The 16,742-nt window shown below is 38.7% G+C and overlaps 1 protein-coding gene across 1 annotated transcript in view; it reads right to left on the reverse strand.

Moving 5' to 3' along the window:
- The window catches only part of LOC144652486 (uncharacterized), a 93,474-nt gene extending 77,041 nt beyond the window's left edge, over positions 1-16,433 (reverse strand). Inside the window, exons 1-8 of the mRNA XM_078512499.1 lie at positions 16,293-16,433; positions 14,260-14,601; positions 13,102-13,377; positions 10,838-11,221; positions 9,999-10,280; positions 9,085-9,450; positions 7,557-7,838; positions 6,616-6,981 (exon numbers count right to left, since the gene is read on the reverse strand). Of these exons, the coding sequence (XP_078368625.1) occupies positions 6,616-6,981; positions 7,557-7,838; positions 9,085-9,450; positions 9,999-10,280; positions 10,838-11,221; positions 13,102-13,377; positions 14,260-14,601; positions 16,293-16,371 (2,377 nt within the window). The 5' untranslated portion in view covers positions 16,372-16,433. The remainder of the gene's footprint in view (positions 1-6,615; positions 6,982-7,556; positions 7,839-9,084; positions 9,451-9,998; positions 10,281-10,837; positions 11,222-13,101; positions 13,378-14,259; positions 14,602-16,292) is intronic.
- Positions 16,434-16,742: the final 309 nt, after the last annotated feature.

The raw sequence follows: 16,742 nt of genomic DNA on the forward strand, positions 1-16,742 counted from the left end.
TCTTAGCGGCAGCTTCCACTGTTCCTGCCATCTCAAAACCCTTCTTTGTCACGACGGGTTTGTTTCTGTACTTAAAACAGTTATACTGTAAATATTTCGGACGCTTAAAAATTTCGGATGGTTTTATTGTCGGACACTTTTTTGTCCGAAATTAAAATCATCCGAATGTAATGTAATGTTATTGCGCGTTCCCAAGAGACTCGGCAACCCAACGGTATCCGTGGAAATTCCGTGACCTTCCTTGCACCCACTTATTATATACACAACGTTATTTTCGGAAAGTGCTGAAAATAAATCTTATAAACGACTTAGTATTTTTTGTGCCCACTCATCGTATAAACACAGTGATCCCACCCTGCCGCTGTAAACATTCCTGTACACTGCTATCGATTCCGTTCGTTTAAGTGTCGCTGAGGAAGGATCATTTTAATACGCGAAAATGAAGATAAACCAATACCAGGAATATCTATTTAGGTTTTCTACAACAACAACAACCATTTTATTTTGCCAAAAATAAATAGAAATAATTATAGCATAAAATAAATTAACTAAAGTAAGAAAAAAAAATCCCCAGAATAGTAATAAACAAAACGAGCTGAATAGTTACAAAAAAGTAATTTGGTTATCTGTCAAACAGTCGCTCGTTTAGCAATGTAAATAGAGTTTATCGGCGGATCCCCCCCCCCCCCTCAGAAATTCCTGTAACCTTGATTCCCTGTATGCTCAGGTAGCTTTCACTGTATGATGTTACGAAACCTACGTAATACAACATTTGGAATGCTGTTGTTTAATGGTAAAACAACTTGTTTTGGAATTTTATCGAAGGAAATATTAACATACATGACATCGTGAAAAGGGTTTTATAATTCTCGCGCCCACAAAAGCACCGGTGTCACGGAAAAGGTGTTACCCGGATTTAAGCACCCCAGGGGACACAATATAAACAATATAGGGACGGATTTTTCCCGGGGAACAGCATTTCCTGCGAACAAAATAGTTGTTTTCTTAGGAAACAGTGTAAAACTCCAGCACATTTCCTGGGGAACCTGTTCGATTCAAGCTTTGACCTTTTCAAGAATCTTGTGTACTCTTACCTATTCTATATTTTAAACCGCCATAGTTGATTTAGACAGATCGCGCCACTTTATCAGTCACATCTACCTAAAATAAATATTTCGGCGTTACACGAGAAATGTTTGACAGGGCGCAGCTAAACCGCATGTCTAGCCGCTCTTATGCGGACGACGCGGAAGGCGACGAAGACACTTTCACCCTGTTCAAGGCAAGTGTCTACCATCCATCCCATGTGCGAGAATGGATCGATGTACGATTTTTATCGGGTGAAACATTTTGTAACGCCTCTCGAGTAACAGAACAATCTCTCTTATGACAGGGCATAACCACTAATTGAGCAAGAAATGCATACAAGTAAAAGTCAAACAAGTAAATTGTCGTGACAAAGGTCGACCCCCGCCATAAAATATTTCCACTATTAAAGCTACCGTTCCAAATATCACTAAAATTCTTCATGAGGCATTGCTTCAGAAAAAAACTGAGTTGTCAGCTTTAACAAAGTTACCGGAGAAATACCTCTGTCTGCGAGACAAGTGTATAGAGTGTAGCTCAGGTCAGTCGGTAGACTAACGGACGGAAAACTCTTGAGCAGCCGGCTTGTCTCGCCTTCTAAAAGTGTCAAAATGACGCTATATAAACTGCGAAAAGCTGACAAAACATTCAGAACGATAGATTGAAATCGGTCAGTCGTTTTCTGGTGGGACGAAGCTAAGAAGAGACAAGTGAACTTTCAAACTAGCAGTGTGGCGATCTGGATGGTTTAATTTGTCAAAGCGTAATGCCGTTTTTTAGGAAAACACATTTTCTCACGATGACTGAATTTTTCAGATTTGCGGTGACAACCAAAACAAATTGCACAAATATTGCAAATAAATCGAGAGAGGGTGGTTAAGGTAGGGCAGTTATCCCGTTTCACGCCCTAATTTTTAAACAGATTCACACATCAAGAGGTATGCGTCACGCATAAAACTCCATAAAAAACACTTTATTTCGAATAATTTCAATCACAGTTTAAAAACGGAGACAATTCTCTATGGTTTCTCCAGTAGCATTAATATAGTGGAAAAAGCAAGGTCAAAAGTATAATAGATCGGTATTCTAAAGTAAACATAAGCATAAGATTTATTCAAGACGAGCAAAAATGCTATAAATACATCTTGAAAAGGGAAACGCGAGGTTGACCCCATGACGTTTCCCTAAATCAAACTTAAAAATCGGGATATACTGTATACAAAATTAAAAAAACTATGCGACAACTATAATGCTAAGAGGGAAGCTGTCGAAACCACTTAGTGCAGTTTGTATCACAAGAATACTTAGCCTGAAATTTAGTCTAAAGAATTAATACTTGTATGAAAAAAAGAACAACAAAATGTCACATACCATAAATCGGACTTATTTACAGTGCTATTTATATACATTAATACATAGTTCTTGCTTGAAGCTTTATGACTGAGGATGGACTATTGATCATCGAGGCATAAGGCAGACACAAGCCCACTTTCAAAACTTTCCCCAACCCTGCTCTTGCTAAAGGGTAGGGAGAATTTAAGTACTAAATGAAGAAAAGATATAGGCACAAATTTACTCTGTCATTGAAGACGTTTTCATATTTTGTCGCTTCTAGTGAATTCTTTCGCTGTTTTTACGAAACCTTCTGGGACGAACATAATACATTGGTCAGCCCTGAGTATACACGTTTCCGTGACCAGCGGTTGTAAAATTGGAAAAAAATCAAAAAGTGTCCGTTGCAGAAGAGGAGAAATATTGGGGCTTATTAGAAGTAGACCAAGGGAGTGGGAGCGAGTCTACATTTTAGGAGATGGGAAGAGGAGAAGGAAAACAAATCTTGCTTCATTGGTTTCTTCCCTCCCCCCCCCCCCTTCCCTCTCGCTTCTTGACCTGTATACAATAGTTCACTTATTAATTTCTTCATTTCTCACAAGAGACGCTTCTTTTGGTTTACGCTTTCACTCAGTAAACCAATGCGTCTGTATTTACAAAGGAAATGAATCTCCATTAAGGTATTAATTTCTTTCTCCTCGTAACCACGGAAACCTTTCCTGACAATGAACACGCGGTTGGTGAATATAACTTTCCTTGGCGACGTTATGTGCCTGCTTCCACAACTACCCAGCGGCATTTTGAAACTGACATGCGCAGGGGTAACATAGGACGGTCGACAGCTTGGATCATTGAGATGCATGCGCATGCGTTCTGAGTTAAACCAGGGGAGCTTCGCGCGGTCTAAAGTGATGGTGGTGAATCGTGAGCCGCACTCAATTTCTGCTGCTTCTTTGTTGAAAACCACGCCATTGACTGCAAAGAAAAAATTATATCATTTTCAATTAAAAAACTTTATCAGAGCAATTGCACGTAATCAGTAACTTAGTATATGCAGTTAGAACTTTTTAATCTTGTAAATCGTGTGAATTTTTTATTTCTTGTAACATAAGATATGTATTTTTTATCTTTTGAATCAATAAAGACCATTATTATTATTGCACGCCGTGCCGTTTCCAAGCAACCAACAAAAGTCGAGAATTAAATTGTGACATCGTTATGTAGTATATCAAACACGAGACAGCGTTTTTCATCACATTTCCAAACACCGAGAAGAGAGTTGAAAGTACGACGCGCAGCGGAGTATTTTTGACGAACTTCGAGGTGTTTTGGAATGGGATGAAACACTCTGTCGAGTGGTTGATATATCTTCTCAATCGAAACTAAAACTACAACGAAAACGGAAAAATAAAATCGTCAAAGTCTTTGCTAATAAAGATCGGATTTCCAAACTCCGTCACGGTTCTGATTTCCTTTGTTTTAACTAGATGAATTATTAATGAGTTTGAGAAGTTTGCTTTTTTATTGCTTGGCCCTTGGCTATTCATAAAAGACAGGGTCGGCCAGGGGGGTAAGTGGTATACCAGTATACCTGAAAAGCATGTACCCAAAATTTCCCCTCAAAATCATTTAAAATACCAACATTTGGAATGACACAGTATACTTTATAGCTATAAAAGGCCCAATTTTAGGTAAAAATACAGTATACCCACTTTAAAATGCCCCTGTATACCGTATACCTAAAAACCCTGACCGACCCTGAAAAGACATATAACAGATAGTCCTGGCAGCGGAGATGTCAAAGTGACCATTGCTGATTAATCGCATGTGCAGTTATTGACTCAATGACGTGTTGAAATGTTATGAAAATTAAAAGAAACATAAGAAATTTAATTAAATTAAATTTCTTATGTTTCCTAATGGAACTGTAAAATTCTGTGTACGAACTGAGCTCGCGTTTATCGTCAAAAACGATGCTGTGAAACATAACGTATTATTGGCGGCAAGATGTCGTGGCAACTTTCGGAAATGTCGGGAAAAACTTTGGAAGGTATTCGAGAAACAGTACCGATTCTCCGATTTTATCGGTTACAGGAGGAAAACTATTTACGATATCGTTTACAACGTTAACTTATTTACCTGGGATCTCTAAGTTTATTACATGCCTTACGGTCTTTCTGCGAGCATCGGTTGCTTGACACACATAACGACCGCCATCTTGAAAGCGTGGTTCCAACACAAAGCTCAGCATCCTGCCTTGCGCACGCGCAATCACCGCCTTGTGTCTGATGATGCTGACCTGTATTGGGGGCTCACCTCCATGAAAAGTGCACCTTACCTTTACAGCCATGTTCAGCGGGGAAAATATTTTGCGGGAACTTGACATTGACTGGTCAAATGTGAGTGGTTCTGAAATGAGGGACAAAGAATCTTAAGGATTTGTTATCTTTAATTTTCTTATACACAGACATTCAAAACCAGCAAAAGAGGGAAATCTTAAAGTTTTGGTTTAAAAAATGCAGAGATTGAACAACAGTGACAAAGAAACGTAATTTGAAAGGCGTTACATAGTCGGAGAAAAAGAATTTCGAGTGCTCCTAAAAGGAGTTGAGCCTATGACCTTCCGAAGTAATAATCTGAAGTTCATAGGTTTGACTTCTGTTGGAAGCACTCGGAACGTCTTTCTCCGGGCATGATAGACAAATTCGGCTAACGTGTTTACATCGTTGTTGCCACCCAATTCAGACCATGTGATGATTCCTTTGGGAGGTTACAATTGTGCAATTTGTCACACGTAACTGAGCGCATGGGAGTATGAACGAACAGAACAATTGTAACCTCCCAAAGGAATCATCACATGATCTGAATTGGGTGGCAACAACGATGTAAACACGTTAGCCGAATTGGTCTATTGTGTCATTTACTGAAAAAACATCCCCTTTCACTTTAATCACCAGGCTCCAAATATACCATCTTCATTTTCATCATCATGATCGCGCAAACACGTAATGTTATGGCTGACCAAAGCAACACATTGACGCAAATGTTCAATGTTAAACCTACAGGGTAGTTGTAGTGACTATACACTTTTTGGGGGGAAGGGGGAGGGAGGGCACCTTCATCAGCAGCTATATAAAATTGCTTGCTGTAGTTGAAATCCTCTACATTAAATTCACTTTAACCCTTTAATTCCCAAGTTTCTTTGACTTTCTAAAGGTTTTTTCTTGGCTTAGACATTCTGTAGAACTTCGTGATTGCATATAAGAAGTTCAAGTAAAAATGTGTGCTGTTTCGAAACACCGAGGGCTCAAATTTTTATTGTGACGTCAGTAGTCGAGAGTTGCTTCCTTCGTTGGCGAGTTGTTGGGCTTGGATTTGGCATGTTTTGTATTTGTAAGTGATTTTTCGAGTCATTTTTCACTGCAGAAGCCCCCAGGCTGGCATCATTAAGCTAGAATGGTGGGTAGAGGCCAGCATCTGAAAGAAACCAGAGGTGAGAGATGATTTTGTCTTGATTGGAACGCCAAAAATATTCGAATCGAAAGATGGCGGTTCATGAGTAAAGTTGTCTCTCTGGCCGTTCTGTGGGTGGATTCCGAGACCTGCCAAGGCAATTTGGACGAGTTCTGACTTCAAAAGAATGCAATCGGTGCAACATTTTGCCGGCAGGATTGGGTGGCTCGACACTTTCATGCCGCCGCCATGACTGTTTTTCCCAGGCATCCCTATCGGTCACCAATGAGGAAATTACAGGTTTGCAAGCATAGCTCTAATTGAATAGTAATTGCCGAGTCTGCTGAATGATTGATGGGAAATTTCCTTGGTGAACGGAAAGGAATAGGGTTGACGTTTGCTGCAAATGTATATTTTTGAAGTCAGAATTATTTTTTCATTAAAAAAAATGGAGGCAAAGATGTGTGTTTTTTGCTGTTGTCCTGTTAGGTAGAAATCGGGCATTTTCGGATTCGCTGCTGAACAAACAACCATATGCAACGGAAATCAAGACTTGTAGTCAGTTAGTTGGCTTTAAAAGTTATAAAAGTTATCACTTTGCCATAAAAAGCAATCATTACTATCATGTGTCCAGATATGTGAAGGCTAGAGATTTTTTAATCACTGCTGGTGTTTTTCGTACAGATATGTACGATTGGGTCTTAAAGGTTTAATGACATGCTGCTGCTAATACAGATAACTTACCAAGTGGTTTAAATACTATTTTCCCAGCAGAGCGAGTTATTTCATAACGACAGACGAATGGAAAGTACGTGTCGGGCAGATATGTGACACCGAATCCCGGCCGGTGCTTTTCTCGGGCAATAAATACATTACGAGATTCCAGCACGAACTTATTCTTCCGCAGAGTTCTGGTGCCACACCCATAAAGTGGGGCCTGGATCCTGATCTGCATGTCAGTGACGTTGTACGCAGTGCAGTTTGATTGGATAAGATTCATGTGGAGCGTCCCTGGGTCTAGCCATGGATACACAAGTCTGTTTAAGGTCACGTCCATGTAATGGTTTTTACACATCACTGTTAGTCCGCTTGACGTCAGGTCACGTGGCCCTAAAATGATGCATGACGTAAACGTAATTTATAACTTATAAAATGCAAGCAGACTAGATGACACGAAAACCCTAGGAGATCTTATTATTAAAAACCTTAATGACAGCAGAAAAATCTTTTCTTTATGTCAGCAATTTTTAATTAACTCAGTGGATCTCATCAGGGGATTTTTAATCAGTTTGTGTAAATATTTCTTTATCCATATACGGTCACTATGCTTGGAAAGATATTTTCAATTTGACATTCATGATCAGCATTCCTTACATAAATAAATAATAGTAATTATAGTGAATGACCTAGTAGATAATAAGTATTAAAGATATTAGAACAGGAAGCCACGTCTTTTGACGTAGTTTTTAATTGGGCTCTTCAATTTACTTCAGAGCTTATTGAATTGGGCTCTTTAATTGGACTTTAACATTGAACAAAGGATCAAAAAGTAAACAAATGAAAATATTAAGTAAACAGTTGAATAGCTAGACTGCAAAATTCTACTACGATCTTAATAACAACAGGCGCCCAAGTCCTTGACACAATTTCAGGTCATACTACCAGTTTTGTCGATATTGTCTTACCTGACTTTTTCAGATTAATTCTATACTTCACTTGGTTTCCTTTAGCGTCTGTTGCAATGCACTGATATGATTCAAACGCTGCCCAGTGATTGGTCTTTACCATACCGAACAAAATCTTTCCCTTCACTACCACCCCGTCAGTCAACCTCCTCCCTCTCCTGGTCAGTGTGATGTTGACGGGAGGGTCTCCGCCTTTAAACGTGCAAACCAGCCTTACGTCAAATTTATTGTAAGTTTTAACGATGGGTGGACTGCTCCTGGATTTAACTAAGGTCAGCGGCTCTGTAACAAAACACAACGTGCTTCATTTAATTTGTTTCGAGTTATGACCATCGCTCCTGATTTCTTTAGCGTACTGCTCACCTAACATGATCTCTTTTTTGAAATATTTCTTTTACAAATATTTCTAACAGTGCATAGAAGATTTTTTGTCGGTCATAAAAAACTCAGCTAAATAAATGTTTAATTTTTGAGCGATAAGTAAGTTTTGAAAAGTTGGAAACTAGTCAAATTGTATCCATGTTATCAAAAAGTAATTGCTTTTACGTTTTGCTGTATTCTTAAAAACTCAAATACCTCGAAATACACATTCATCGCTCGGTCCTTAAAAGAAACTCGACTCAAAATTTTCCTGAACTTTTTTTAAAAATAAATACGTCCATTTCCGGCAAAGGCATATGACGCATATGGCAGTGTTGAACACACGCATCATATCACCAATTTCCAAAAGGTTAAACCAAACGTTTTGGCGATTTTTCTTTTGAACAATGTTTAAATTAAGCAAATGACCGAAATTCATTCTTGAACAAGATTCAGACCGCACAAAACAACAATCAAAACACACATTCAAAACCAGCAAAAGAGGGAAGTCTTAAAGTTTTGGTTTAAAAAATGCAGAGATTGAACAACCGTGACAAAGAAACGTAATTTGAAAGACGTTACATAGTCGGAGAAAAAGAATTTCGAGTGCTCCTAAAAGGAGTTGAGCCTATGACCTTCCGAAGTAATAATCTGAAGTTCATAGGTTTGACTTCTGTTGGAAGCACTCGGAACGTCTTTCTCCGGGCATGATAGACTTTGGGAGATTACAATTGTGCAATTTGTCACACGAAACTGAGCGCATGGGAGTATGAACGAACAGAACAATTGTAACCTCCCAAAGGAATCATCACATGATCTGAATTGGGTGGCAACAACGATGTAAACACGTTAGCCGAATTGGTCTATTGTGTCATTTACTGAAAAAACATCCCCTTTCACTTTAATCACCAGGCTCCAAATATACCATCTTCATTTTCATCATCATGATCGCGCAAACACGTAATGTTATGGCTGACCAAAGCAACACATTGACGCAAATGTTCAATGTTAAACCTACAGGGTAGTTGTAGTGACTATACACTTTTTGGGGGGAAGGGGGGAGGGAGGGCACCTTCATCGGCAGCTATATAAAATTGCTTGCTGTAGTTGAAATCATCTACATTAAATTCACTTTAATGACATGCTGCTGCTAATACAGATAACTTACCAAGTGGTTTAAATACTATTTTCCCAGCAGAGCGAGTTATTTCATAACGACAGACGAATGGAAAGTACGTGTCGGGCAGATATGTGACACCGAATCCCGGCCGGCGCTTTTCTCGGGCAATAAATACATTACGAGATTCCAGCACGAACTTATTCTTCCGCAGAGTTCTGGTGCCACACCCATATAGTGGGGCCTGGATCCTGATCTGCATGTCAGTGACGTTGTACGCAGTGCAGTTTGATTGGATAAGATTCATGTGGAGCGTCCCTGGGTCTAGCCATGGATACACAAGTCTGTTTAAGGTCACGTCCATGTAATGGTTTTTACACATCACTGTTAGTCCGCTTGACGTCAGGTCACGTGGCCCTAAAATGATGCATGACGTAAACGTAATTTATAACTTATAAAATGCAAGCAGACTAGATGACACGAAAACCCTAGGAGATCTTATTATTAAAAACCTTAATGACAGCAGAAAAATCTTTTCTTTATGTCAGCAATTATTAATTAACTCAGTGGATCCCATCAGGAGATTTTTATCAGTTTGTGTAAATATTTCTTTATCCATATACGGTCACCATGCTTGGAAAGATATTTTCAATTTGACATTCATGATCAGCATTCCTTGCATAAATAAATAATAGTAAATATAGTGAATGACCTAGTAGATAATAAGTATTAAAGATATTAGAAAGCCACGTCTTTTGACGTAGTTTTTAATTGGGCTCTTCAATAATAAGACTTTAACATTGACAAAGGATCAAAAAGTAAACAAATGAAAATATTAAGTTCTAAAAAGTAAACAGTTGAATAGCTAGACTGCAAAATTCAACTACGATCTTAATAACAACAACAGGCGCCCATGTCCTTGACACTATTTGCGGTGATTTTACATGTTCTGTTAATGGCCTTACCTGCCTTTTTCAGATTAATTCTATACTTCACTTGGTTTCCTTTAGCGTCCGTTGCAATGCAATTATATGATCCAATTGCTGCCCAGTGATTGGTCTTTACCGTACCGAACAAAACCTTTCCCTTCACTACCACCCCTTCAGTCAGCCTCCTCCCTCTCCTGGTCAGTGTGATGTTGACGGGAAGGGCTCCGCCTTTAAACGTACAGACCAGTCTGATGTCAAATTTATTGTAAGTTTTAACGATGGGTGGACTACTCTTGGATTTAACCAAGGTCAGCGGCTCTGTAACAAAACACAACATGCTTTATTTAATTTGTTTCGAGTTATGACCATCGTTTCTGATTTCTTTAGCGAAACATGATCTGTTTTAAAATATTTCTCTCACAAATATTTCTAACGATGCACAAAAGATTTCTTGTTGATCATTAAAAAACTCAGCTGAATAAATATTAAATTTTGAGCGATAAGTAAGTTTTTGAAAAGTTAGAAACTTGTCAATTATAACCATGGTATCAAATAGGAATTGCTTTTAAGTTTTGCAGTATACTTAAAAACACTCAAATACCTCGAAATACACATTCATCGCTCGGGCCTTAAAAGGAACTCGACCAAAATGTTCCTAAACTATTTTCATAAATAAATACGTCCTTTTCCGGCAAAGACATATAGCAGTGTTGAACACACGCATCGTATCACCAATTTCCAAAAAGTTGAACCAAACGTTTTGGCGATTTTTCTTTTTATAAGCAAATGACCGACCGCACAAAAAACAATCAGAACACTCTTTTTTTTCACTTGAACTGAGAAGTTCTTAATGTATTAGTGTAGTATTTTATTACCTTTTGGACTGAATATCTTGACATTTCTTTTTGAAGGAGCTGGCGCCATTTTCTTGCGTTCAAACCGACACTGGAAAGGAAAGAGAACATCCGGGAGTCTAGTAACCAGTTCTCCTGGTCGAGCTCTCACAAACGCCATCAAGATGTTGCGATAGATGACGCCATCAGCTGAATTCTTCCTCACTGTTTTGCATTCCCCGTATGTAGTTTTTACTATAATGTGTGTGAAATTCACGTGATAAGGTCGACAGTTGTCGTCCATGAGATGTATGTCAAAGAACTTTGGGTGTAACCATGGATACGTCACACGGTCAAGCGTCAGCTGCATTTCATTGGGTGTGCAGGAGATCTTTTTACCGTCAACTGATGAAATGGACGATGAATCTACAAAAACAACAAACACAATTTATTCGGATACACTCCTCGATGTAACAATATTCCCGATATAACGATGAATATTCTATGTCCCGACAAAAGTTACAGTAAAATGTATGGGACGGAACCCCGATATAACGATCTTCGATATCGATATTCCCGATATAACGATGAGAATTTTGCGGACCGAACGTATAATCTTCCCCGATATAACGATATTATCAGAACACCGTCACATTTTATTGCAAAACATCGAATTTAATGCAATAACATTACGGTAATCGAGTCATCCGTAACGTTTCTAAAACAGCTTTGTACGATGATATACGAAAATGATACTGTGTTCTAATAAGCCTCTATCCTCCTCTTAGATGCAGTGAAAAGTACTTGGTAGTTTTACCCCGATATAACGATATTTTCGGTTATTTTACGGCCATATCGTTATTTTGGGAGTTTCGATATAACGATTCTTCGATATAACGATATTATTTTACTGCTCCCTTGGCATATCGTTATATCGGGGTTCCACTGTATTTAAGTCATTGAAATAACTCAGATAACACTACTAAAGTTAACTTTATTTTAAAAAAATGGATGCTAGTTTTAACCTTCATACTTCTAACGAATTTATCTTGGGGTAGAAAATTACCAAAAAACGCAACAACAACCAAAGACGAACTATAATGGTGACGACTGCTAAAGATTGAGACACACTTCAAAGATGCGTCCTCCTTCATGTCCTTGAAAAGCTTCTTTGTTTTGCAATAGGTAAAACAACAACAATAACAAACAAACAAACAAAGCAACCTTAAGGTTCAAAGCACCGAGATTGAGCACTGAAACGCTTTATTACTAACTACTCGTATCTGTGCGCCGGACTTCGGATCGAGCGGTCCGGGTTGGAGCCCTAACTGGGGTCACTGTGTTGTTTTTTTTGGGCATGACACTTCTCCATCCAGGTGTATAAATGGATACCGGTGACATAATGCTGGGGAGAGGGGGGTTACGCTGCAATAGACTAGCATCCCATTCAGGGGGAAGTAGAAACATTCCTAGCCGCTGAATGCTACAGAAACTGGGAAAAGCTCCGGCAGTATCGGCCGCATGGCTCGAGGCTTCTCTTATTCGTATCTGCTATCCCAATCATCACTTGTTTTATGCTTTTAAACTGTCCTTTTTAGAGTCTTATTTTCACTCTAACCCGTTCTCCTGGCTCTTAACCCTTAATATGCTGAAATTATTCCTAAAAACGCGTTTTTTTTTTAACCGTTAATCGATTTTCTTGGCTCTACGGTCCAAAAGTTCTCTAAATTCGCTAAAAATGCACTTTCTGACAATGCAGGAAGATTTTGATGAAATTTCCATGTAAAAATGTACAATATTTTACTTTGGCGCATGCGCATAAGCCAAAATTTGGACTTTTTTTTTTTTTTTTGCTGAACCGTTCCGATTTTTTTCCTTGCTCCTTTCCTTTTCGTATTTCTCTGCTTTCTTATTCTCTCTATCTTTTACTCTGTGCACCCCTTCTACTGGCCTGAAAAGTTTTGATCTGAATCAATGGAAAACCCTGGAAAGGAGATCATGATCAAGTACGGGTATTTTGGCCTGTTTTAGCACCAATTTTACACCAAAAACTGATCGTGTTTTTTTCGATTAGCTCTGTCGGAATGCAGTCAATATTGAAGATGGATAGTTCTGTGGAAAGATCTATCCTAGCTCTATAAGATGCAAATCACAAAAATCTGCTGACGTGTAAATTGGTGACGTCATAAGTGGCAGAATGGCCATTCCTCCAAATCCCGGAATAATCCGCGCTTAGCATGTTAAGGGTTAACATTGCTCTGAAATTGACAATAACAACAACAATTACACCTGATAGGCTGGCGTACCAATTTTTCTTAGCATGATGTTGTATGTGATTTTCTTGTGATTTGCGTCTTCAGCCAGGCAAGTATATAAACCATATTCCTTGTTGAGACGTCCGACAGTAACAGTGACTGTTTGGGTTCCGTTTTGCTGGCTAGCTACAGTTTTCCCCTCATAAGTTATCACAGCCCGTACTGGATGGGCGCCATATTTGAATGAACACCTCAGCTCAACTGGTAAACCGTAGTACGTTGTCACATTCTCTGGACTTGAATGGAGTTTATCCAGTTGTAGAGACGCTGGAAAAAAGCAGTTGAAGAAAATTTCTTTCAAACATTATTATAGAGATTAAAAATTACCTCTATTAATACAAAGGCTGAGACTAGATTGGCTGACAACCTTAAGTCGTTGACAATTTTTTTCACATTTTCCCTCAAACTTATAAATTATCCATCAGGTCAAAACGAACGAAATCGTAACCGTAATTGTGCCGGGTTTCGTAATCTGATCTTGAGAGATATTGTTTTATGATGTTTCGATACACCACACTGATGTTTCCATTCACGCGTCGTTCTCTGCCTCGTCCGCAGGCGCCAATCGGTTGGACTGTTAGGGCGAAAAGGCTGGAAAACTGGGAGCACGGGGATTGATGTTTTGGGAGCGAGCCGTTTTCCCGTCAGCATCAGGCCCACAACGCCAAGCAAACCGTGCACGTCAGTCCCACAACGCCAAGCGAACCATTAGAATGAATTAAAAGGCCACTTAGCAATATACTATTACAGATAAAGGGAAAATCATAAAATTATAGTGAAGAATCACCAGCAACCAACCGACAATGAATACTCCACAACACCACTTTAGAGCAGTTTTCATTTGAGTGTAGTAAAACCAAAACCAAAGTAATCACTCTTGCCAATCACGAAAGACATAAGATCGAGTGAACCAATCGAAAGTCGAAGCAAATACATGTAGCCAGAACAAATCGTTGGAAAACGTGCGCGAGCGAATCACGTGTTGGTTTGGTTTTACTTTTCATTGGCTGAGAAAGTGGCGCGAGTGTATTAAACCGATCACTAGGTGTAGAAATGTAAAACCAAAGCAAACGTAAATTACTTTTGACACTCAAGTTAAAACCGCTCTACTTACTCCATTATGTTAAACACTTCTCATTCATTATATACCTGACACGGGCGGTGCTTTCTTTCTGTCGTAAGTACAACGAAAACCAACTTCTACATCCGGGAAAAACGACACCAGCTGACCGGCTCCAGTCTCCTCTCGCGCAATAAAAGTGTTGGTAAAAATCACGTGATCCCGAGTGACCTTGGACTTTGTACCGCAGCCATTATGCGGTGTCCTTATGAAGACATGCGAGCTATTCACAAAGAATGGTTTACAGTGTTCATCATTGAGATGCATGTCAATCTTGGACGGAAGAGTTTGCCAGAGGTGCGAGTTAAATCTTACGACAAGTTGGATGAAGTCCTGCGCACAAGTCACGTGACTGTCAATAAAACGTCGTTCTGTTGAGAAAATGAAGAAATATTTTCTATTCTATGCTAGTCTTGTCCAGAAGCTCATAAGGGTTTTTGTCTAGTCTTAATTAATTAATTAATTGTTTTAAAATGTTCTTTTACACATCTCTCGTCAAAACGGAGGTTTTTCAAAACCACACGCAACTCCGAGCATTACTTGCAATTTTAAACAAAGAAAATAACCCCTAATACTCGGGAGTCAAGAAGTCACTGTAAAAATTAATAATCCATTTATTGTCCTACTCCGCCTAGTGGAGTACAAAAATCCCACGAAACGAGTACAAATATCTTACGATACACAAGACCGGTTTAACAGGTTCCATATAGTCCTCTTATTAGGAATGATTTACAAGCACAGCGCATGCGTAATCGAACTGATACAAAACCAGTTCAGTCATTTGTTGATAGCTATTAAGGAGATCATTCAACACTTAGAACATAATTAGAAAAAACCCTGCAGTTTAAAAGATCAAAAACAGTATAATAACATCTCGTGACAATGCTGGCAACGAATTCAGTCTAACGTGTCGTGACCTTTATGTGTATGGGGTAAAAATAAATATATTTCATGAATGAGCTCACGTATGTTCAATCAAATGTTTAGATGTAAAAGAAAGTTGTTGGACGTTGTCATTCATTCCAGCCATTTCTGAAAATCCTAAATGACTTTACAAAACAGAAATGACTTTATTTCGTTAAACTCGTATTTCTACATATCACGCACCTTTGATTTACCACTGCCGTTTTTAAGGTCAACATAAACTTCAGCCGCAGAGCTTCAAATAGCTGATGAAAAGTCTTTGATCCAAATAACGATCAGCACGTATAATTACCAATGGAAAAATCTTTAACTGATGTTTTAACCAATCATTTCAGAAACGTGTAGACATGTACAGTTTAAATTTCTTGAGTTATTGTTTAAAAAGCTGAAGTACTCGTAAGGTCTTTAAAATCACTAGTACACCCGGTACATCTGTTTTTCGATAGCGATTTTTTTAATGAACATGTAGTACAATTTACTTTTTATTTTTGAAGCAAACCGCGCATTTTACCATTGACGTCGTATGGTGAACATCGAAATTCTCCCAATTGTTTTCATACATCCCTATCATTCTCCTTCATAGAATTTAACTTCTAATCAATATATTTGCTGAGATCATTTCCGCAACTCTCATCACGCGCCTTACTAAATTTGTTTTAAAAAGGTAGGGAGAATTTAGCAAGTAATGACCAATAGGAATTCCGCAGAGGATTCAATAATTCTGTCCACGCCATTGTTCGGCATTACAGAATAATGTACCTTTTAATTATCGCAATTATTGTCGTTCTTACTTCAATCTTGAACACTGTTCTTTCTTCGGGATGGTGGCCGGGAGATTACGTTTTTTTCATTTCAGGAAAGAAAGTGTGAAGCAAAGTTGCGTCACATGTAACTCGTGCTCTCCAAGCATATCACAATGAAAAACAAAATCTTGGTTGATCTTTTTTTCATTTTGATAATAATCTTGTTTGACAAAATAGCCCCACGAAAAAGTCAATTCAACATTGTCAAGAGGTCTGCGTCACGGGAAATCAAAGATCTTTTAAATATAAACAATTTGCAAGTTATTCACAAACGTAAGTAAATTTTTAAGTCAAACTGTAGCATTTAGAGGGAAGAAATAAAGTTTCGGAAATACCTTTAAGAGAAGAAACTCCACAAGTAAATACCACCAATGCATAAAGCAGAAATCGGCGACAAATGTTATCGTCAAACATTTTGACGCAATCTGCCTATTATACGTGCTGTGCTAGAGCAGTAGTTAGCTCACGAGCTCACTGTCAGCATCAAACAATAATGTTTTGGTCATGTCAAAGTCGAGGCCTTTAAACAGCCTTCTTGGTTTGTATCCAACTATTTTAGGATTAATAACAGCACTTCGTTTCCGGTCTCGATCCGGTCGATGAAAGGCAAATCTGCTTAAAGAGGTCGTTCAAAATATTATTGTAAATGTCGGGGTTCCCTGCGTGAATAAACACATGACTGAGTTTGCGTGACCATAGGCTATCACGATCTCGGCGCCGTTTTCAGTCACGTTAACCTCTGAATGATGTCCTTGACAAAAAGACGGACGAAGGTAGGACGGAGG

Source organism: Oculina patagonica, chromosome 4 (genome assembly GCF_052425735.1).
Source record: "Oculina patagonica isolate OP01 chromosome 4, crgOcupat, whole genome shotgun sequence".
Classification (NCBI taxonomy): Eukaryota; Metazoa; Cnidaria; class Anthozoa; order Scleractinia; family Oculinidae; genus Oculina; species Oculina patagonica.